Source organism: Bubalus kerabau, chromosome 4 (genome assembly GCF_029407905.1).
Source record: "Bubalus kerabau isolate K-KA32 ecotype Philippines breed swamp buffalo chromosome 4, PCC_UOA_SB_1v2, whole genome shotgun sequence".
NCBI classification, from domain to species: Eukaryota; Metazoa; Chordata; class Mammalia; order Artiodactyla; family Bovidae; genus Bubalus; species Bubalus kerabau.
The window spans coordinates 94,542,635-94,567,769 of NC_073627.1; the positions used below are offsets into that span (position 1 = coordinate 94,542,635).

A 25,135-nucleotide genomic window follows, 5' to 3' on the forward strand; every position below is an offset into this window, starting at 1 on the left:
TGGGAGGCATGCACACATGTGCTTGGGCACATGCGCACGCACGCACGCGTGCACACACGAGTCTCTTTTATGTTTAAAGTTCTTGATTCCTGAGACACTCATTGTGTTTTTTGTTCCCCCAGGACATCTTTGAAGATGCTTTGGAAACCCTCTCTGTGTAAGTAGTAACGTAATAAAAAAGTATATAGTAGAGAAAATTGATGGTTTTCTTTTAAAAAAATAAATATTTCATTCTCATTTTTTTGAGTATAGTGACTATTGTTGGAAAAATTCAGTTCTCTATAATTTAACATTGAGGATGTGATTAAGCTTAAGAAAGGATCTATCCAAAGTTACTGTCAAATATATTTTTGAGTCAGATTTCTTGTAACCTTAAACTAAAATAAAAGAAAAATTGTTTTCCAACAAATTAAATTTTGTTTACAGCTAACCCTTTTATATTGGAGAAGGAAATGGCAACCCACTCCAGTATTCTTGCCTGGAGAATCCCAGGGACAGGGATTCCCAGGAGCCTGTTGGGCTGCTGTCTGTGGGGTCATACAGAGTCAGACATGACTGATGTGACTTAGCAGCAACCCTTTTATATCTTGCCCATATTTCTTTACATGATTAGCCTCATATTGTAGATTTTTGCTTTTGGTTTGCACTTAGTTTTATTATAAGCATTTCCTATATGCCTATATAATTTTTGTAATGATTTTAAGTGATGTTATATTAGATCAAATGGAACACTGCTGCTGCTGCTAAGTCACTTCAGTTGTGTCCGACTCTGTGTGACCCCATAGATGGCAGCCCACCAGGCTCCCCCGTCCCTGGGATTCTCCAGGCAAGAACACTGGAGTGGGTTGCCATTTCCTTCTCCAATGCAGGAAAGTGAAAAGTGAAAGTGAAGTTGCTCAGTCGTATCCGACTCGTAGCGACCCCATGGACTACAGCCTACCAGGCTCCTCCATCCATGGGATTTTCCAGGCAAGAGTACTGGAGTGGGGTGCCATTGCCTTCTCCAAAATGGAACACTACAGTTTACTTATTCATTTCTCCTTTCTTAGACATTTAGTACAACTAAGTAGTGAATATTTTAATGTGTATAGTTTTGTTATATTTTTGAATTATCTCTGAAAGTTCAACTTCACCAACGTAGAATTATTGGCTATAAAAGGGATGACTATTTTTATTGCTTTTTATGTGATATTTCTCAAGTTGCCTTTCTGTACTAGTCAACTCAGGCTGCCATAAGAAAATACCACAGGTTGGGTAGCTTAAACAACAGAAATTAATTTTCTCACAGTTTTGAGCCTGAAAGTGAGAGATCAGGTTGCTAGTGTGGTTTGGTTCTGGTGAGAGCGCTCTGCCTGGTTTACAGATGGTCACCTTCTCGTTGTGTCTCCACAGGTAGAGAGAGAGAGAGAGAGAGAGAGAGAGAGAGAGAGGTCTCTAAGGGTTCTTCCTATAAGGGCATTCATCATGAGGGCCCCACTCTCAGGATCTGATCTAAATCTAATTATCTAACAAAGGCCTCATCTCCAAATGCCATCACATTGGGGATCAGGGCTTCAGTATGTGAATTTTGGGGGAATGCAATTCTGAGATGGTTAGATGGCATCACCGACTCGATGGACGTGAGTTTCAGCAAGCTTCAGGAGTTAGTGATAGACAGGGAAGCCTGACGTGCTGTAGTCCATGGGGTCGCAAAGAGTTGAGCGACTGAACTGAATTCAGTCCACAGCACTTTCAAAAGAATTTTATCTTTTGAATTTTATCTTATTTTAGCTATGAACAATGTGTACGTGTAGCATCATCGTCCCTAGGTATTATTTGAAACCATTTTTCTGCTTAAAAAGTGAAAAGTGTTAGTCGCTCAGTCGTGTCCAACTCTTTGCGACCCTGTGGACTGTAGCCCACCAGCATCCTCTGTCCATGGAATTCTCAAGGCAATAATATTGGAGTGCGGAGTCATTCCCTTCTCCATAGGAACTTCCTGACCCAGGGATTGAACCTGGGTCTCTTGCATTGCATGCTCTTTACCAAAGGGAAGCCCTTTGCTACTTTAGTGATACCTAATTGTTTTGTTAAAAAATTTATTTTTTCTGGGAGTTCTCTCATGGCCTAATGTTTAGGATTCTAGGCCTTCACTACCATGGCCTGGGGTTAATCCCTGCTTGGGGAACTGAGATCCCGCAAGCCATGTGGTGTACCCCTCCCACCCCCAATTTTTTTTCTTATAATCATTGTTTAGTCTATTGTATTCCCTTATGTATGAATTCTAGTCTTATCTTGCCTATTTAACTTTTTTCTCACTGTTTCTCATACATACTTATGAACTTACATATGTATATACACTTTCATCTTTGGTTCTATTTGCTACAGATACTTTCCCTTAATTGCTATTTTTATGTTAGAGTTGCACATTTTTTTATTGTCCAAAAGTTTTAGTGTTTGTCATCAAATATATATGTGATTAAAAAGAACTTAATTGTGATTAGGATTTAAAAAAATAACCTTGCTACTGTGCAATAGTTGCAGATTTACAGAACTATTATGAACATAGTATGGAAAGTCCTATATATCCCACACTGGTTTTCCCTGTGATTAATTTCTTACATTAGAATGGTACGTTTGTCACAATTAATAATCTAATATGGATATGTTGTTATGGCTAAAGTCCATACTTTATTCAGATATCTTTAGTTTTTATGTAGTATCCTTTTTCTGTTCTGGGAGCTCATTCAGGACACCACATTATAATTATTTGTCCTGTCTCTTTAGCCTCCTCGTGATTGTGACAGCTTCTCAGACTTTCCTTGGTTTTGATGACCTTGTCAGTTTTGAGACTACTCATTTGTTTTGTGGAATATCTCTCAATTGAGACTTATCTGTTTTTTTTTTTTTTTTTTTTTTCCTCATGGTTAGACTGAGTTCATGTATTTTGGGGAGGCAGACCACAGATGTAAAGTATCATTCTCATCACACTATATCAAAGGTACATGTTATCAACCTGGCTTACTACTGTTGAGGTTAAACTTAATCACTTGGCTTGAGATAGTGTTTGTCAAGTCTTGCCACTGTAAAGTTACTTTTCCTCCCCTTCCCTTTTTATGCTGTACTCTTTGGAAGATAATCTGCTTGTGTAATTTTAAAAATTACTTTTAAGGTGAGTGCATTATTTGCCATCCAGACCACTCTGCTGCTGCTGCTCTGCTCTGAGCATTGGCAGGAACTGAGCTTGAGGTGCATGGTAGACTGAAATCCAGGAGGTTGAAAAGGGTCTGACTACGGGGCTGGTTACTGGAATTCACAGTGGAGGCTCTGCTGTTCCCAGTGAGAAACTGGAACACTGGACACACATCAGAAATGGGTTCAGGTCTCAGAGATGAAAACAGGTCAGGCTGGTGTAATTGATGTGACCAATGGGCAATACACATTAAAACTTGTGTTTGCTTGAATTTTCACTGGTTGTGTTAAACTGGCAGCGGCTTTACCTCTGGGTTTGAAAGGCATTGTCAGCAATTTCTAACACTGACTAGTTTTTAAAAAATCAAATTATAGGGAAACAAAAACCTTCTGAACTTGACTTCTGGTTTCTGGCTTTGCATGTAAGGAGCTTGAAGTCACCACTGTATCCTAACAACAAGTAAAGAGCTTAACAGACTTGAAAAATCCACAATTCATTTTGGAGCCAAAGGAAAGGGGAGGATACAGGGCAGATCCCTACCCCCAGTACTAGAGGGTCAGAATGGCATATACAGGGAGTATGGTGTACAGAGCTAAAGCCGGGACTGGAAGACCTCAGCTGTGATGGAAGAATTGGTGGAGGCTTAGTGTGAACAACTCTGGGAGTTAAGAACCACAGGGGAGTCTCTCATGTGAAGCCCCCTCCCCTCCTAATGTGAGATTTGCCTCTAGAAGCTCTACCAGATTCCCACAGTAAACAGAGGAGAAAAATCCCTTTGGGCATCCTGCAGGGTAAGGAGAAAAGGAACATTCTGAAATATACCAGAGTTGACTATTATTAACAAGGCCTACCCTCAGGGGAGAGTAGTTAACCAGAGTCTAACTGACCTGGGAACTCCAGCCCACTCTGGCCATCCTGTCCCATCTACGTGAGAAGAAAAACTGAGAAACACTTGAGCAGTTCCCAGTCCAGAGGCACAGGCTCCCTTAAGGACTGTGACCTAATCATAGGAGTGTCAGTTGTTTCCCCTCCCCAACCCCTCACCACCATGTGACCACAGGCTGATTTACAGCAGTTACTTTTATCATGTACATCATATTTAACCACCAAGAAAGATTACAAGGCAGACCAATAGGCAAAAAACACAGTTTGAAGAGGCAGAGTAAACATCTAAACCAGACATAGCAGGGATGTGGGGGTTTCAAACAACTATGGTGAATATGCTGTGGCCTCTATGGGAGAGTTAGAGAGCCTGCCTGCAGGAACAGATAGGCAGTGTAAACAGAAAGATGGAAGTCATAAGAAAGAACCAAAAAGAAATGCTAGAGATCAAAACACTCTAACAGAATTGAAAGCTGCCTTTGATGGACTTATTAGACTGGACATGGCTGAGGAAAGAGTCTCTGAGCTAGAGGCTAGAGCAGTATAATCCTGAATGTGCTTAGTCGCTCAGTCGTGTCTGACTCTTTGCGATCCCATGGACTGCAGCCCACCAAGTTCCTTTGTCCTTGGGGATTCTCCAGGCAAGTATACTGGAGTGGGTTGCCATACCCTTCTCCAGGGGATCTTCCCAACCCAGGGATCGAACCCAGGTCTCCTGCATTGCCAGTGGATTCTTTACCAATTGAGCTGAATAGAATCCTCAAAAACTGAAAAGCAAAGAGAACAAAAACTGATTAAAAACAGAACAGAATATCCAAGGACTGTAGGACAAGTACAACAGGTGTTGTATGGGAACACTAGGAGGAAAAGAAAGGAACAGAAGAATATTTGAAACAATAATGTTTGATAATTTCCACAATTAATGTTAGACACCAAACCATAAATCCAGTAAGGTAAGAGATCACTGAATAGGATGAACACAAAAAAATAACCTCTTGATAGATCTATCACCTGCAAACTACAGAGTAGCAAAGATAAATTCCTAAAATAAAAAACACACCTTACCTCTAGAGGAGCAGAGTTAACTTCTCATCAGAAACCAGGCAAGCAAAAGAAAGTGGAGTGAAATATTTGTGTTGAGAGAATAAAACCACCAACCTAGAATTCTGTACTCTGTGAAATTATCTTCAAAAGTAAAGGAGAAATAAAAGCTTTCTCAGGTGAACAAAAATTAAAGCAATTTGTTACCCATAGATCTGCCTTAGGAGAAACATGAAAAGAAGTTCTTTATAGAGTGGGAAAATAATATGTAGAAACTCAGATCTACATAAAGAAAAGAACATCAAAAAAGGAATAAGTCAAAGTAAAATAAAACACTTTTTCATATTCTTAATTGATCTAACAGATAGCAGTTTGTTGAAAATAATACCAACAGTGTATTTGGTTATATATACTTGTGTTTATATATATATACACACGAAAGATATATATATGCTTGTGTATGCTCACATCTAAGTGAGATGAATGACAACAGTGATACAAGGAATGGGAAGGAGGATAGTATTGTCTTGTTATTATAAGGTACTCACACTACCTGTGAAGTAGTACAGTATGTTTGAATATAGACTTAGATTAGATGTGAGTGTGTATTGCAAACTCTAGGGCAACCACCAAAAAAATGTAAAAAAAGAAGTAAAGTTGATGCGCTAAGAAAGGAGAGAAAACAGAGCATATGAAATGTTCAATTAAAACAATATAAGGCAAAAAAAGAGTGGAAGACAAGAATAGGAACAAAAAGTGAGGGCAAGAAATAAAAATAGTGATGAACATGGTAGATGTTAATCCCGCTATATCAATAATCACTTTGGATGTCAGTGGTCTAAATTTACCAATTAAAAGACATTATTAGAGGAGCTCAAAAAGTATGGTCCAACTATATGTTGTTTACAACAAAACCCATTTTAAATAACAGACACATATAGAATAAAAGTAAATTGAGAAAAAAATATACCATGCTAACAGTAATCATCAGAAAGCAGGAATAGCTGTACTAATTTTGGACAGAGCAGACTTTAAAATAAGGAAAGTTCTCAGGAATAAAGAAAGGCATTAGCTAATGATAGAGGGGCCAATCTCCCAAGAAGACATAACAGTTCTTAATGTGTAGATACCTAGCAACAGAGCATCAAACTACATGAAGCAAAAATAGAATTGTTATACAAGGAGAAATAGATGATTTCGTTACCATCGTTGGTGACTTCAACTCCCTTTTTCAGAAATACACCCAGCAGGCAGAAAATTTTAGCTGAACTAAAAAAAAGAAAACCCTGAACTTAACCCAACTGAAGTTAATTTAGATCCCCATCTCATGCCAACCCCTACATTGCCAGCATACTATTCCAACACCATTTGCTAAGTCTGTGAGTAAAAGAAAATGTATGTATAATGCCTCCTCCATCAAATAATAAACTCGTTAAACTAATAATGCTCTGTTTCTGGGGGCTTTCTGTTTTGGTCCTTTGATCTGTGTGTCTTTGTGTTTGCACAAAACTATTCTATCTGCTTTAGATGTTTCAATATTAGTATGACTGGTTCTTAGGAGAATGGGCCTCCAAAAATGAGTCCTGTGACAGAGATGTTTTTGATTCGTGACTATCAGAAACCCACGGTGAACTCAGAAAATGTGAAATTCCTGGAAAATTTGTATGTCTTAGCTTCTTTTATCTGACTGTCAACCATATATTACATTTTTTCCTCTCATCTTGAAAACAACCCTTTTTTAATGCTACCTCACTTTCTGGTTATCTAGCATTTTCTTTTCCATTCATTGCCTCTTTCAGCCTGTCTTAAGCTGTTGCCAGCATTTTTTGCTGTTGTTGTAATTTTGTATTGGGCTGTAGCCGATTAACAATGTAATAGTTTCAGGTGAACAGGGAAGAGACACAGCCGTATATATACATGTATCCATTCTCTGCCATGCCAGTATTTTTTTTACTTCCAAATTTAACTTCCCTGTCAGCTCAGTCTTGTTCAGTTTAGCAAATCCAAAGGCTTATCCGTTCTAGAACTTGCCTTGTTCTTTTAGGTTTTTGATGTGCATTATTACCTGTGACACCTTAGACTGTTCCTTAAAGGGTTTTGTGTTTCCTTTTTGGTGTTGCCAAAATGTCCTTGGTACACACTTCTCTCACCTTGGTGTAGCAACACATAATAGTAACATTTCACCTAATAGAGAACCTTACCTGTTTGAAGTAGAGTCCAATTCCAAAAAGAGTAGCCAAAGTAGATCTTCAAGCCCATGCTCTAAAAATCTTGCTCTTATAGTAGAGACTTCCATCTAGAATCTATTTACAATGAATGTGAATAGATTTATGCTTTTTAGTATAATTTTGCTGGAGTTCTAGAAGGTATGGTGAGAGGGTGGTTTTATATTTGTTGATAGTAATATACTGCTGCTGCTAAGTCGCTTCAGTCGTGTCCGACTCTGTGGGACCCCATAGATGGCAGCCCACCAGGCTCTCGAATCCCTGGAATTCTCCAGGCAAGAACACTGGAGTGGGTTGCCATTTCCTTCTCCAATGCATGAAAGTGAAAAGTGAAAGTGAAGTCGCTCAGTTGTGTCTGACTCTTAGCGACCCCATGGACTGCAGCCCACCAGGCTCCTCCGTTCATGGGATTTTCCAGGCAAGAGTACTGGAGTAGGGTGCCATTGTCTTCTCCAAGTAATATACTATTACTATATATAACAGATGTAGTTATTTGTAGATAGTAGCAAAAAATGGCAGAGAAAGAAGAAAGTAAGTACGATGTACAGTCATAGAACTCCAAAGCACAGCAGTGTGGTTTTACCTTGCTCGGGTACACACGCTGAGATGTACCTTTCTGGAGAGTCAACCCCTTGGATTTGACAGTGAACTTGATTACCAGTTTCAGCTTCATTTACTACCTGGGGGACCTGTTGGGACAGTTTCACTGAGTCTCAGTTTCTTCATGCGCTCACAGATTTATTGGGGAGATAAAATGAAATTCAATTTAAATATTATAATGTGTATAAACAAAGAGTAGGTGCTCAGTAAGTATCAGTACTTTACTGCTCCCCTACCCTGTTCACTGTCAATCTCCACTGAGAAAGTCATGTTAATAATGCTGTCTCTGAGACATTGGAAAAAAGTTACATTATATCTAGTATATTCTATTTAGGAGGATAGAAACTTGTGTCATGTATGTAAGAAAATTTAAAAATGACTAAAAATGTTTCCAGATAACATTTGAAAGTCAGTAGGTTGTACTTTGGGCTTCCCTGGTAGCTCACACTGTAAAGAATTTGCCTGCAATGCAAGAGACGTGAGTTCAATCCCTGAGTTGGGAAGATCCTCTGGAAAAGGGAATGGCAACCCAATCCAGTATTCTTGGAGAATCCCATGGACAGAAGAATCTGGTGGGCTACAGTCCAGGGGTTTGCAAAGAGCTGGACACGACCAAGTGGGTAACACTTTAACTTTGACTTCGGATTCCCAGGTAGCTCAGTGTTACAGAGTCCGCCTGCCACTGCAGAAGACGTAGGAGATGCAGGAGACTGAGGGACTGAGCACACACATGCTTTATTTATAGGGAAAGCTCTCTTGAATGTTTCTCTGTATTCCGTAACATAGAGTGTCATGTTCCTGTAACATCTCTCCTGAGTTATTGACCCTTTCTGAAATTGAAAATGCTACTGAAGAAATCTGTTACTCTATATTTTTCTTTTAATCTACTCTGTATGTTTTCTCTCTGATTACAAGTATATGTTAATTGTAAAAAATTCTTAACTGGCTTTTATGTGAACTTTTATTTTGTCCTAGTTTCAGGGTTTCCCAACACGTATCTCTGATTCCCTCTTCAATTTATCATGCCATGGCATTTCTTTTGTGATCTGTTAGCTGCTAAACTCGGTAGAGCTCTTTTTCCTTATGCTGATCAAACTACATATTTGGGTTTTATGTGCAGATAGCAATGCTTCAGCCTCGCTGTAGGAGGGTGTGGTCCTCTTGCCAACCTGGTGATTAATTTCTTCCTGTGAATATTTTCTTCTGAATTTGTAATGAAAAGGTGCAAGTGAACAGATGAGGAGGGACTTCAAGTGTTTCCACTAAAGAAAACCTATCTCCTACTCTCCTTTTCTGCTTAGTTAATTCTCTACCACAGATGTAGTCTTTCCTAGTTCTGGATCTTTGTGGTAACAATTGTAATAACAACTATTTTGGAAAGTTGTTAGATTTGCTAGCTGGTAGATCGTATAATGGAGAAGGCGATGGCACCCCACTCCAGTACTCTTGCCTGGAAAATCCCATGAACGGAGGAGCCTGGTGGGCTACAATTCATGGGGTCGCGAAGAGTCTGACACGACTGAGCAACTTCACTTTCACTTTTCACTTTCATGCATTGGAGAAGGAAATGGCAACCCACTCCAGTGTTCTTGTCTGGAGAATCCCAGAGACAGGGGAGCCTGGTGGGCTGCCTGCCTTCTATGGGGTCGCACAGAGTTGGACACGACTGAAGCGACTTAGCAGCAGCAGCAGCAGCAGCAGCAGCAGCAGATGGTACAAACATCTCTAACATTTAGAACTGGAAGGAAAATTAGATTAAAAAAATAAAACAGTGGCACATTGAACATGTCCTTTCTGAAAATTAAAATTGCTTATGAAGTTTCTGATTTATTTGCATAGGAGGTCATCTCTTAGGGAGGAACTGTACTTTAGTCCCATGTAATGGTCAATAGAATTTTGCTAGAAGGTTAGCTCTGCCATAGTCTCGGGCTTCTTGATTTAACAATTCCGTGCTGGTGTGTGCTTCTTGGTGCCCTGATGACTGGGTATTCTTCATGCGCAGGGTAACTACTGTATGACAATGTAGTGGTGGGTGTAAGTAAAGTCTGTTCATAAATTAACTGTGATATTGATTTTGGGTGGCCTCAGCCTGCAGTGGCTTGAAGCAAGGTTTGTGTTTCTGGCCAGATTGAGGTCAGCTTATGGCAGACAAGGCTCTGGCCCTTTGGCTTTGTGTAAAAAGAATTCTCACAAAGATGGAAAGGAGTGAAACAAGTAAACTGTTTATTAGGAGCAAAGAGTACAGTATGTGTGGATAGACATACAGGCAGACAGAGAGAACCATGTCCTCGTGGTAGTTTGAATCACTTTTATGGGGCATTTCTTTCAGCTTTTTTTCGGCCAGTCATTTTGCTTTGCCTTGTTCTGAGTTCATATTTGGTATATCTCAGGATCCTCCCATGTGTACATGCATCTCTCAGTCAAGATGGATTCCAGCGAAGAGGCCTATGGGTGGCCTTGGCATCACTCTCCATTTGACCCCCAAGGAGCTTTCTAGGTCTTCTTGACTTTGAGAATAAGAAATATGTGGCCTCTTATCTCTGATCTGGGTAGGCCCAGCCTTCTGTCCTGCATTCGAGAATTGACCTTGAATATCGAGAATATAAAAAAATACTGATATTTTCGAGTTCCTGTCCACAGGGAAGGAACTCCAGTTGCTCACTCTGGGCAGGGGTGGGGAGGTTCTGTCTACCTCCTGCCTCAGTGTGACATGTGAAGAGTAAGTAAAATGTTCCAGGGGTTCCAAAGAGAGCTGTTTTCCGATTGGAAGGTTGGAGCGACTTGCATTGGTTTTGAGTTTTGAGTGCTACAAGGGTTACCTGGGGCCCTGTGGACATAAGCAGATTTGGGTCACCCAGGATTCTGGCCTCCACAGAGTGAGGAGAGTAGACTAACCACTTGGACTCAAGTGACTTGGTAGTGTTTAACCTCTTTCTTATGTAAACTACAGCTGGCAATGGCCCCAAAATCTAATTTATTGGAGGAACTGGTTGGGTACTAGAAAATCAAGATTTTCTTATTATGATAGTTTAGAGAAGTCAGGGAGACATCAAATTTGTGTGCCAAGACTGTTAGGACAGATGCAAGTTTAACATATTTTCAGCAGTGTTCTCTTATATTCCATAGCACCTTGTTAAAAATTTTGACTTTATCCTTATATAGGAATTCGTAGGTGTTTTGAGCCTGGAGGCAGTGTGAATGCGGTGGGATGTGCGTGTTCACGTGCAGCAGCCATGGTGAATTTGCTCTTATCTCTAGAATTTGAAAGAGGCAGATGTGTTTAGCCGGGTGATAGAATGGTTACAATAGAAATAAAAATATTTTGTAGCCTAGCATGTCTCAGGGACTTCCTCCTTCTTCACATCTTCTCTTTTGAATCACAAATTGTAAATTAGAATGAGATAAAGCTCTTAAGGCAACCTGGTGGGCTCCATCAGTTTAGATCAGTTAATAATGATGCAATAGGTTGATCTGTTTTTAAGGTTATTAAAGGTTGAAGTTTGGTGAATGATAGTTGGAAAACATCTAGTTAATATTTTCTTCATAGTGGGTTAAATTATAACTAGTATAACTTCAGGCCGAGTTAGATTTATTTTCATTTTTCTGTGATCTTTTCTTTGACCCAGCTTCCCTGTCTAGATAATCCAAGTGTTGCTTAGGTTTGGAGGGGCCTCCCTACCCACACCTCACCTGATTTTTCTTTTTTTTTTTCTGATTTTTCTTAATATAGGTTGTTCTTTAATTATTTTATTGGATCCAAAATGCCATTGACATTGTATATACCACTAAGGAAGGAAAAAACACAGTGGAGAATTTTATAGGTGACTTTGCATAAGAGAAGGGAAAAATAAAATTGTTATATAAGAAGACACAATAAGAAAATATGTATTTCAATCTTGGTACTAGGTAAGGAGGGGAAAATAATTCTCTTGAGATTCTCTGCCCTGGAACTTTTAAAAATAGCTCTATTGCATTATAAATTTATATCCCATAAAATCTTTTATATTTACAGTTCATTGAAGTTTATTATATTTATAGAACTATGTACAACCATCATTACAATCTAATTAAAAAAAATCATCATCCAGAAAAGAAACCCTTTAGAGTCACTTGCCTTTCTTACTCCCACTCCTAGGCAACCACTAATCTAATTTCTGCTTCTAGATTTGTCTTTATAGACATTGCATAAAAATAGGATCATTCACTATTTGTTCCTTTGTGTCTAAAAGTTTGAAGTTTATCTATGTTGTAGCAGGCATCAGTACTTCATTCATTCTCTGTTATGGCTGAATAATACTCAACTGTGTGGATATACCACATTTTGTTTGTCCATTCATAAGTTGATAAACATTCGGGTTGTTTCCAGTTTTTGGCTGTTATGAATAACGCTGCTATGCAAAACTGTATCCAGTTTGTTGTTTGGACACCTGTTTGCAATTCTCTGGCATACATACCTAGGAGTAGAGCTGATGGACTGCATGGGAAGCCTGTGTTTATCTTTTCAACACTCTCAGAATTTCAGTCACAAGCTCGTTTGTGGTCTGAATATTGGATACCGGTGTGGCTCAAACACCTTCAAGCAGGTCATAAATCATGTGTTACAGAGTCAGTGGAATATAGAAAATGGAAATAAATTTCACTAAAAAGCCCAGAGTGAGCAGTATCCCCAGGTGTCTTTTTCCTGCACTGAATTGCTTCTCTGTGTATTTTCTTTTGTACCATTAGGTCTTCTTTAGTGGCCTGCTTTTGTACTGGAACCTTCCAAAACAGAAAGTTCTTTGTATAAGACTACTAGGGGAGGGAGTTTGTATCCATATTTTAAGCTGCTGCTGCTACTGCTGCTAAGTCGCTTCAGTTGTTTCCAACTCTGTGCGACCCCATAGATGGCAGCCCAACAGGCTTCCCCGTCCCTGGGATTCTCCAGGCAAGAACACTGGAGTGGGTTGCCATTTCCTTCTCCAATGCATGAAAGTGAAAAGTGAAAGTGAAGTCGCTCAGTCGTGTCTGACTCTCCGCGACCCCATGGACTGCAGCCTACCAGGCTCCTCCATCCATGGGATTTTCCAGGTAAGAGTACTGGAGTGGGGTGCCATTGCCTTCTCCAATATTTTAAGCTAAGGCTTGTATATTCTATTGGGTTGGCCAAAAAGTTTGTTTGGGCTTTTCTGTCTGATGTTACTGAAAAACCCATGAACTTTTTGTTCAATCCAGTGTGAATGCTCCTTTTCACTCTAAGGAGGAGTGACAGGATTTCCTAGCTTAAAGGGAATCTTCTTAGTGATCCTTTGCTCCAGTTGTCTCATCTTACCAAGGAGGCCCAAGGGAGAGGTAGGAGACTTGGTAGTGTTGGTGGCAAAATGAATGGAAAATGACCTGTGAACCCTTATGAACAGGGTCTTTGTCATTGTGATTGCCCTTTCTGCAGGCTCAGGAGCCTCTATCATTCAACCCCAGGTAGACACCCAAGATATGTCTGCAAGTCAGAGAAGCTCTGTTCCCAGTACTGACTTCCTTACCTCCTCCATCAGTGACCTTCTGGACATGACTACTCTTCTGTCTGGCACTATCTTATTAGTTGGAATGGGAAATAGGCCCCATCCTTGCCTATTTGATCACTCACTTGGATATTTCACAAACACCTTAATTTATGTGTTCCAAACTGAACTCTTGATAGCTGCCTCCCTCATCCCTCAGAAACATTTTCCTCCCCCTGTCTTCTCCATCCTTGTAAATGTCTCCACTCACTTGCTCAAAGCAGATGCCTGGCTTCGATTCCTTGCCTTTTCTTTAACTTCCTTCTACCAGGTCTGATGATTTCTACCTCCCACATATATTTCCCATCTGTTCACCTTCTCTCTCTCTTTTCTCTGTTCCATAGTTTGAGGTACTGTGGGGTCTGCCTGGGTTACTTAAAGAGCCCTGCCCACCCACACCCCCATGTGTTTTCTTGTTTCCTTTGTTCTCTAGTCTGACACCCTCCCAACTGTATCCCATTCATTCTCCATGTAGCAGCCAACGTTTCCTGATTTAAAATTTTAATATGACAAATTTCAAACATATGTAAAAAATAGAGAGGATGGTCAACTGAGCTCTTATGTACTCACCATTTACCTTCAACAGTTGTTAACTCAAGGCCAATCTTATCTCATCTGTAATCTACCTCTAAATATTTCAGTATGCACTTCCTGAAAACAAAGACATGCTCTTACTTAATTACCATTCAGGTATCAAGGTCAGGAAATTGCACTGAAACAAAACTATTATCTAATCTATAAGCCTTTTATGGCACTGCTGTATCTGTATGTTAGTATGCATATAAAAGATAGGTCTTTTTTTAAAAAAATCCCAAGGCTGTTGTCACACCTAAAATAAATTAACGACATTCATCAAATATCCTGTCAGTGTTCAAATTTCCCCAGTGTCTCATAATTTATTAACAGCGGGTTCGTTTGAATCAGGACAGAGTGATCCTTTTAGAAATTCAATTGAATGATGTCATTTTTCTGCTTAGAATCTGGGCGTGAGTCTGCTTGTCTCTTAGGATGAAGATTCCCAGTCTACCATAGCCCACAAGGCTTGAGATCAAGGTCAGATCCCCACACACTGCCTCCAGTTGGTCAACTCGCACCCTCATTCTCTGCCTTGAGCCGGAAGCCTCTTTCAAGCTAGACCTTTGCTGGCCTAGATTTGTATGTCTGACGTCTCTGACCAGAACAACTTCCTGGCACTCCTCCCAGTTTCTTCCTGGTCATTCTCAGCTCTCAGATGCTCTGTCTTCCCACTGTGCCTAATGACTCCACCTGAATAGGTTACTCCTCCTTCATTCCTCTGTCCTGACAACCTGTTTGTTCCTCTCACTCCATTTCTCATATTTTGTAGCTTTTTTTTTTTCACTTGTTTTCTGACCACCTGTTTCTCTGAACTCTTTAAGTTCCATCATGGTGCATCCTGTACCCAAGCACAATGCTTGGCCTATAGCAGAAGCTCAATATATATTTTTCGAATTAATAAGTTTGTTGAATTAATGTACTAATCAAAAACCATAGATGACTATTCAAAGTAAACTGCAAGGATTTGCAATGCGTTAAAAAAATCCAGCCATCATTTTTTGAGAACTTAGGAAGTATCGGGCACAATAATATTGCTGTGATTGTTCAAAAGGAGAATGAGTTAAAGGATCTTTTGGGATGTGTTTTTTTCTTCCTTCTTTTTAATGATGATTACGGCTGGTTGTGTCAATCAACCCATACATGCATGATTAGGTAATGTCCAGTTGTTTGGGCGTAGTGAGCACTATACAGGATTGTCAGTGACGCCATTGCAGTTTCTCAACTCTGGGGTGACTCCATTTCCATCTGAAGTTTATGGAAATGAGCTGTCAGACTCCTAGGGGATATAGTGAGCTTCACTGCCTTTGTTCACTTTCTGTCATTTTTTATCTGCCCTGTTTTCTGATATGTTTATCCCTCTTGATAAAAATAGCAACCTAAAATAAGTAATAACACACTGTAAAAGCAGGGAGCTTTGCCTTTTGTATGTGTCAAATTTCTCCACTGTTTATGTTTTGAAAATTAATCAGTCTCCCTGGTTCTCCCTCTTTCCTCTTCTTCCTACCCTCCCCTTTGTGCCATCATGTTTATAGAACATTGTGTCTAGAACTCCTCAGAGATGGAGTGATGTAGGCACATTTGTAAATCATGAGTGGTTCAGTATCATGTATCATACACATTTAATAAACAGTCTGAAGATTTAGCCACTAACAAATCTAAAGGCCTCTGAAATTACATAACACTGAAGAGGTATTTGGGGATTTATGTGTGATTTTAATTTTCATATAAAGTGATTTCCATGTTATCTGTTTTATTTTTATTGTGCAGAGTGAAAGTATTCAAGCCAGCAAGGAGTATTTTTTTTTTTTATCACCTATAAGCAGAGAATGATCTCAAAATGTGTTAAAGCTCCATGTAGTTCTGATAAAATAGCATCTTTAGGGGTATAGGCATAGCTTTTGTCTCCCCTCTGGCAATGCAGTTATAAGCTTTTAATTTCTATTTATTTTGTCAGTAAAGAAAATTTCCTGTGAGGGCACCTTGACTTAGCTTTTATGCAGTTAAAACAAAGTGTGTGTATGTGTATAAAGTTCTGTCTGTCAGATCTCCCTACTGATTTAAGAGATTCTTTGTCATTAAAAATTTCTGGCCCCAATTTAAAAGAAAATTTCCCAACAATATATTGTTTGCTTTGATTAAAATAATGCTATGGTAGTTGATACCAGGAAGTTAATTCTGTGATTGCCTACTTAAAGCATATGTATTTTGAAATAGCATTCTCATTGTCTGGTAGTATTTGATTGTTCAGCTCCATGGATGGAGCCTATATTCTCAGTAGACTTACTAAAATAGTATAAGGATGCCTTTTTAGATAATTCAGTATAAGAAAAATATTATTTTTAATATGTATTTTTCACTCATGAAATAATTTGTTTGAAAGCATTTTGTAAAACTGCAAAGAATAAACCAAATGTAATATAATTTTTATACCAATTACTTAATGTACAATGTCATATAGGGAACATTTTCTAAAACCACAATTCCTTACAAAGTACAAGAAATTTTGCTATAGCTATTTTCTTAGCAGTCTTAGGATGACTGCTTCAAGATATAAAATGTTTAAAAAAAATTCAAAGAAAAACATAAAAGACTGTGAAATTTTTGAGACATGAGTGACTGTGATCCTTGACCATTTCCCTATCTTGAGACCCACCTCATTGGACTTGGGACAGGGTGAGTCTCCTCCTTCGCATGGTTTAACAAATGTTTGTTGAGCTCTTTTTCTTTAACAGGCATTGATTTAGTCCATGGGGAGAGACTTTGCAAAGGGAGCCTGGGTGTGGATGTGTTGCAGGAAGGGGAACCCTTCCCAGGGCCCCAAAGGGAGCTCTTGTCTAACACTCGGGAATGAATTGTCCGAGGAGATACACACGCTGACAAAGCAAGAGATTTTACTGGGAAGGGGCGCCCAGGTGAAGAACAGGAGGGTAAGGGAACCTAGGAGGACTGCTCTGCTACTTGGCTCACAGTCTCGGGTTTTATGGTGATAGGATTAGTTTCAGGGTTGTCTTTGGCCAGTTATTCTGACTCAGGGTCCTGCCTGGTGGCTCACACGTTGCTCAGCCAAGATGGATTCCAGCAAGAATAATTCTGGGAGGTGGTAGGACACATGGTGTTTCCTTTTGACTGTTCCCAAACTCTCCCAGCTGGTGGTGGCTGGTTAGTTCCTTACCAGCACCTCCTGTGGTAAAATAACCCGTGCGCGTGGTTACTACGGTGCCTGGCCGTGGCGGTGGTTTCAGTCAGGGTGCTTCCCCTAACAGATGAGGGTCTCTGGGAAGTCTCCAGTCTCCCCGCTTCAACACTTGTACTCCAGCCAAGTCTCAATGTTGATGCTGGTCCAGGGGAGAATGGGTGGAGGGATAGTGGTTGGAGGATTTATGGCTTTGCATGGTTCTTAATAACAAAGAAAATAAGTTGGAGATTTTATTGTTTAAGTAGTAAAAGCAAATTAAGGTAAATCATTCTATGTTCTTTGGGTTGGAAATTATTTTTTAAGCCTGACACCAGCGGGAAAAAACATGACAATTTTGACCGTTGTGACAAAATCCTCAAAAACTCAGTTAAAAAAGAATCAGCTGGGAAAAACCTTGAGTGTAAAGAAAGAGAGTTTAATTACTTTACAATATTGTAGTGGTTTTTGCCATACACTGACATGAATCAAAATAAATTAATTTTAAAAAAGAAATAAACATGTATTGTTATTTAAAAAAAAAGATCAGATCAGTTGCTGAGTCGTGTCCGACTCTTTGCAACCCCATGAATCGCAGCACGCCAGGCCTCCTTGTCCATCACCAACTCCCGGAGTTCACTCAGACTCACGTCCATCGAGTCAGTGATGCCATCCAGCCATCTCATCCTCTGTCGTCTCCTTCTCCTCCTGCCCCCAATCCCTCCCAGCATCAGAGTCTTTTCCAATGAGTCAATTCTTCTCATGAGGTGGCCAAAGTACTGGAGTTTCAGCTTTAGCAGCATTCCTTCCAAAGAAATCCCAGGGCTGATCTCCTTCAGAATGGACTGGTTGGATCTCCTTGCAGTCCAAGGGACTCTCAAGAGTCTTCTCCAACACCACACTTCAAAAGCATCAATTCTTTGGTGCTCAGCCTTCTTCACAGTCCAACTCTCACATCCATACATGACCACAGGAAAAACCATAGCCTTGACTAGACGGACCTTTGTTGGCAGAGTAATGTCTCTGCTTTTGAATATGCTATCTAGGTTGGTCATAACTTTCCTTCCAAGGAGTAAGCGTCTTTTAATTTCATGGCTGCAGTCACCATCTGCAGTGATTTTGGAGCCCAGAAAAATAAAGTCTGATACTGTTTCCACTGTTTCCCCATCTATTTCCCATGAAGTGATGGGACCGGATGGAGTTTATACCAAAAAAAAAAAAAAAGTTCAGGAAATTGAACGCTTTGATGGAAAAATTGGAGAAAAGAAAATCGAAGAGAAGAGAGACAGGTCAGTAAGGCTACTGGATTTGTTGCATTCCTGGGCTCATGGCCCCTTCTTCCAACTTCAAAGGCAGCAGCATGGTCTTTTCAAATCACTCTGTCTCCATGGTCACATAACCTTATGCCTTTTGTGTAAAATGCCTTTCTATTTCCCTGTTATAAGAATACCTGTGATTGCATTTAGGAACCAAACCAAATAATCTAGGATAATCTCCCCATTTTATGATGATTAACTTGATTACACTTGCAAAGTCTCTTTGCTCATTTAAGGTAACATTCATAGATTCCATGGATTGAAACTTGGTAATGCTGGGGTGTCCAACTCTTGTGACCCCATGGACTGTGGAAAGGTATGGCAACCCACTCCAGTATTCTTGCCTGGAGAATCCCATGGACAGAGGAACCTTGTGGGCTACAGTCCATGGGGTCACAAGAGTCGGACACTGACTGAGTGACTTTCACTACATTCACTACTAGTCAGCCTAACCACAGCTAAAAATAGTGGCATATATATATATATATAAATAAACACACACATATGCATATATATATGCACACATACATAGGTGTGTATATATACATACATATTGTGTTTGCAATTTGTTATCTCAGCATGGCGGAATTATAGAGTACTTATAGTTTCAAAATATCCCCTTTATGACCTTTTTGCACTATCAAAACATTTTTATGGGATATGTTTTACTAATGATCAGAAAAAATAAAGTTACTTTCATTTTGGGAAAGGGACTTTTAAAAAATAGGATTTATTTTTTAGAACAGTTTTAGATTTACAGAAAAGTTGAGAGTTCCCATCTACTGTATACCCAGTTTCCCCTATTATTAACATCTTACATTAGTGTCATAATTTATTGCTATTAATTAACCAACATTAATACATTATCACTAACAAAAGTCCATACTTTTTTCAGATTTACTAAGTTTTTACCTAATTGGCTGTGTCAGTTTCTCAGACTGTGTCTTCTTTTTGATGATCTTGATGCTTTTGAGGAATTCGAGGCAGAATATTTTGTAGGATGTCCATATACTGAAATTTGTCTGGTGTTTTTCTCATGGTAAGATTGGAGTTATGGGATTTGGGGAGGAAGACCACAGATATAAAATGCCATTTTCATCACATCATATTCAGTCAGAATGATTTATCACTGTTCACTGTTGATGTTGACCTTGATCATGTGGAGAATTTTCACAAATTACTTGGATATTTGGTGGGTTTTTTTTTTTTGTTAGATTACATCAATATCGTTAAATTAAAAAAAAAAATCCATGTCAGATTATTTCCAGTATTCTCAAGGTAATCTTTTAGCCTTTATGAGATTCAGAACATGGCTGAGTTAATTTTAGCTTGAAGATTTCTTTTCTTTTTTAATTTTAATTTTTAATGTATAGTTGATTTACAATGTGTCAGATGTACAGCAAAATTATTCAGTTTTACATACATGTATATAGAATTGATGCTTTTGACCTGTGGTATTGGAGAAGACTCTTGAGAGTCCCTTGGACTGCAAGGAGATCCACCCAGTCCATTCTAAAGGAGATCAGTCCAGGGTGTTCATTGGAAGGACTGATGCTAAAGCTGAAACTCCAATACTTTGGCCACCTCATGTGAAGAGTTGACTCATTGGAAAAGACCCTGATGCTGGGAGGGATTGGGGGCAGGAGGAGAAGGGGACGACAGAGGATGAGATGGCTGGATGGCATCACCGACTCAATGGACATGAGTTTGAGTGAACTCCAGGAGTTGGTGATGGACAGGGAGGCCTGGCGTGCTGTGATTCATGGGGTCGCAAAGAGTCGGACACAACCGAGCGACTGAACTGAGCTGAACTGAAGTGATATACATATATATCTTCTTTTTCAGATTCTTTTCCATTGTAGGTTATTACAAGCTATTGAATATAGTTTCCTGTGCTATACAGTAGGTCAGTGAAGATTTCTTAGAAACATGTGGGAACTCACCATTTTAGGGAGGCAGGATGGTCTACCTTTTGTAATTTCTCAAAGTCATATCAATTATTCTCTTATAGGTTATTCACAAGAATATAGTTGGACTCAAAGTTTCTTTTGATACAAGAAAAAAAGAATATTAGATAAAAGATTGGAAAATGTAGATGTGAAATACACTATACTGATGATTTTGCATCTGGGCTTGCCCTTCCTTGACCAATCCTGAGCTTTGCAAGCCCAAGTCTCTTACATATTTCTAAAGAGTCCTGTAGGTCTCCTCTGAAGTATAGTACCTATCACATTTGTGACTATTTGATGAGTATATGGCTTGAGAGTTTCAAGGGAGTAGGGACCACACGTGCTCTGTTTGATCCTCTCTCTTCCATGCTCAGCGTATAGTAGGCACATAAATACATGTTGACTGTCTGTCACTGCGTATGTCAGCTTTCTTGAGCACTTTCAGAAATGAGTCACACTGATAGGTAAATAATCATAATATAATGCTTCTGTGAAAAAGATAGTATGAAACGAGTTGCCAGTCTAGGTTCAATGCATGATACTGGATGCTTGGGGCTGGTGCACTGGGACGACCCAGAGGGATGGTGTGGGGAGGGAGGAGGGAGGAGGGTTCAGGATGGGGAGCACATGTATACCTGTGGCAGATTCGTTTTGATGTTTGGCAAAACTAATACAGTGTTTCAGGTTTAAAAATAAAATAAAATTGAAAAAAAAAAAGATAGTATACAAAATGTAAAACAATAGTAATAAAAAAAAAGAGAAAGAAATGGAGAAAGAAGACTAGAAGTAAAGTATTAACAGTTGGCTCTCTCTAGTTCGAGATTACTGCTGGTTTTAATTTCCTTCTTTGTTTCCAGTTCTCTGTAAGGAATTTATTTTACAATCAGAAAATATCAGAACACATTACCTGATACTTTTATAATCAGATTGAATTGTGAGCCCCATCACAGAAACAGTCCAGTTCTAGTATGTATAAGTGCCCATCAGGCAAGACAAGTTGCCAAGTCACTGACCATCTCTAAAGCTTACTTTATTTTTTTTTCTTTTTTTAGTTTCGTCAAAACCAATTCAAATATTCTTTATTTAATATTGATTTTAAAGGGCAGCTCCCATCTATATTGTAATGACTGTTAGGTCATATGTATGTTTCATTCGCTTCACTAATTTAACTTTTGCACATTTAATTCATCAGACTGAAAAGAGAACTTGACTTTCCCTTATTTAGTGTTTTAAAAGTCAATAGGATATTAAATCCAAGTCTAACATGGGTGCATCAGCCTGCTTTTACATTTTCCTTAAAACAAAAGAGGTAACTCATTTTATTCTTCAGCTAACCCTCTTTAGATAGCAGTGGATCCCTGGATTAGGTGAAACATCATTAAAAGACCTTGTAGATTTTATAAATCCAGGCCATTTGTATTTTTCTTGCTTGTTTCTCTAGGATAATTAAATAGTGATGGATTAGAATTAGGCTGCAGCAGAGATTGGGGAAAAAAAAATCTCCCAGCATCCTTTCCTGCAGGAGCGGCAGCTTTCGGCAGTGAGTGTAGCTACCACTTTTAACTGACATGTCTTAAATTCTGCCCTGGGAGGCTCGGGGATGCTGCCAGCAGCTGGGCAGCTTCTTTTCTTACGCTTATTAATTGAGAGTCTCACAGGAGACCAAGACATAAATCAGAATTTGAGGATTTTTTTGCCTTTTAAATTGAGAACTGTCTCTTCTTTCCATTGGCTTTAAAAAAAATCTGGTAGGAGAGAGGAAAAGGCTTCTATATTCATTTCTTCAAAGTTACAGCCGCTCTAAACCTGTGAGTATGTTGCATTTATTTAGCTGTTTCTGGGGGGTATGATTGCAGCATTCTCTTTGGATCTGTGAGGATTTAATTTAAGGAAAGCTATGCCGATTAAAAAAAATCAGAGTGAAATTTCACTGGAGGCTAAGCAGTTTTTGTTAGTTGATGTTGTCTTCATTAAAGCCTTCGTGTCAAGCCTGCCAGGGCTCCCCCTGCTCCCCAGCCTGGACCCCCTGTGTCTTTTTTTCTGAAGTTCCTGAGAGTGAGTGCTGAAATGGGAGAAAAGAGCGAATCTTGCTGCTGAGAAGGATGCTATGGCTGGTTTACTGCTCTTGCAAGGTGTGCGTGAGGCTGCAGAACAATGGGAAGATGATGACGGCTTACTTTGTATTCGTTGTGTTTGTCTTCTGTCCTTTGTTGGCTTCGTGGTGCGTTTTTGTTTTGTTAGGGTGATTAAAATCTTAAAGAAAAATTAAGTACTGTGGCATGCAGGCAGAATAGCCTCGGGAGATAGTCATAGACCTCACCTCTCTCCATGCTGTGTGGGGTTCCCTCTGTCTCTTTGTAGCAGATCACAATAAATGGGAGTTACCCCGAAGTGACCTTTGCCTGACCACCCTTTTCTAATTGTGCATTTGAATCGGTGCCATTTTTTTCTGGTGACGCAGACCCTTTAGTCTAAACATCTGTCCTTAGTCATTATGTCCCACTTTCCCTCTTTGGAATTCACTGGAGGCTAGAACTGTATCCTTGCTGAATTTTTATTGAATCAATTTTGAATCTTTTGTAAGGACAGAAGTAAAATTTTGATTTTCATAATAACCCCTGTATGTTCTTGATTAATCTTTGTTACATGAAAGTCTTATTATTTTAGTGATCTGATTCATATCATTTGGTTTCGGATCTCATTCTTTTATTTTAAAATCACATTAGCTAAAGCGATTTCTCAAAGTTAAGTTCAGAGCTCAATAGTCATAATACTTTAAAATACCAACTGGTAATAGTCATCTTTAGATGCCGAATATATTTGACTTAAGGTGATTTATTATGTGAGTTTTTTGGGTGCTAGTGTTTTGGTTGATTTTCTGCAGTGTAAAATAAATCAAGGATTTTAAAAAAGAAATTCTCTACCACCCAGAGATGAAACATCTGCTGTTCTTATTTTTGAACATTTCGTCATTCCTAAATGCAGCAGCTTTGAATTCAATGAGGAAGGAGTCCTAAAAATAGGAAATTCTGCCTTACCTAGACTGGCAAAAAACTTATATTCATTCATTCAACAAATGTTTACATTTGTCACAAAGCTCTTATTAGGCTCTGGAGACATGATGCTGAACGAGGTATTATATCTGCCCTCATGGAGCAGATACTGGTAGCAGGTGAGGGGGACCTTCAGAAAGTGCATAATTATTTCATTATATGTGTGCTAATTTTTCAACTGTAGAAGTTTTGATACTTTGCAGCCAAATATATAAAAGACATACAAACACTTGCAACTAATTCTGTCTCAGATCTTCTGGAGCCACAGATCCTTGGTACGCTTGACCTAGAAAGAGACTTTGAAAATAATTAGTTCAGCAAGCATGGAATAGGCACTATATTAAGTACTGAGTTTTAGATCAGTAAACAAGGAATAGTTCCAGCTTTGGAGGAGCTCACAGTTTAGTCTGAATTTTTATTGAAATTCAGAAAGGGAGGGAAATTAGTTATGTTAGTATATTCTGATATGTTACTGATTCACTAATTGAATATTTATTGAATAATTATTTATTGAATAATATTGGGCAGTGTCATAAGCGCTGTGTTGGGCACTGGGGATGGGGTGGAGAATAAAACAGAGGTGCCTTGCTCTCTGGAAACTCTTAGAGGCCATGACAGAGAAATGATTGGATGCCATGAGAATACACAGGAGGCGAGGAGGTGTGTCATTACCATTTACTGAGCATCTGCAGTGGGCCAGCCACGAGCTGGTACTCTTCTTTTGTACCTTAATCTTCCTTCCCTTCAGTCCTGTAAACTACTTACTATCTGTGCTCTGACATGCAAGTAAACGGAGATGAAGTAATTTGCTAAAGGTCACACAGGAAGTGAGTGGAGGAATTAGAACTCGGCCCCCGATGTGACTTGATTTCAAATCTCTGCCCCTTCCAGTGGTCCCCAAACATGGCCGCTCATCAGAGTTACCTGAGCTCTAGAGGGAGAATAGTGTTTAATTTTACTTTTATGTATTTATTTTTTATTGGAGTCTAGTTGCTTTACAATGCTGTTTTAGTTTCTGCTGTACAACAAAGTGAATCAGCTATATGTCTACCTATATCCCCTCTGTTTTGGATTTCCTTCTGATTTAGGTCACCACAGAGCACTGAGTAGAGTTCCCTGTGCTAGACACAGAACAGTTTTTATTACAGGCATCCCTCAGGACTGTGAGCAGTGAGGTTTAGGAACCACTCTTAGACTCTCCCCTCAACTTACAGATAGGGGAGCAAAGATAGAGATCATATAGTAGTTAAAATGGGGCCAGTAGCTAGATTTCTTAACCACGATTCATTCCATTATAGTGTCATGGAAGACCTAAGAAATCAAAACCAGAATCAAGAGCAAACAGCAGACACAAACCGACCAGTCAACTTGACAAAACAAAAAATAAAAACAGTAAGAACCTGAACCTGTGAAGGGTTTGGCTGGCCTTGACTCTGAAGAAGAATCCCTGGCAGCCTGGATTCAGAGGTCTCCCTGGGCTGTCAGAGGGTTATTACTTGAGAGTGAGCTAGTCAGGACATAAGTAAATAAATAAATAAGGCAGATGTTTTGACTTATTAATATTCATTTAGGCACTTACAGTTTATTGGGGGATACAGACAAGGAACTCTTATTA

General features: G+C 39.3%; 1 protein-coding gene across 7 annotated transcripts in view; it reads left to right on the forward strand.

Moving 5' to 3' along the window:
- TTC39B (tetratricopeptide repeat domain 39B) overlaps window positions 1-25,135 on the forward strand; it is a 154,860-nt gene that overhangs the window by 47,257 nt on the left and 82,468 nt on the right. For 5 of the 7 annotated variants that reach the window (XM_055578034.1, XM_055578029.1, XM_055578033.1 and 2 more), the window contains exon 2: window positions 123-157. The exons of 1 other annotated variant lie outside the window; for it this stretch is intronic. Coding sequence is in view for 2 of the 6 variants with exons in the window: in XM_055578029.1 (XP_055434004.1) it covers window positions 123-157 (35 nt within the window). In the remaining 4 variants the exon portion in view is untranslated. Of the gene's footprint in view, window positions 1-122; window positions 158-12,835; window positions 12,988-25,135 lie in introns of those variants that run through there. One more of the 7 variants, XM_055578030.1, reaches the window with a different exon arrangement.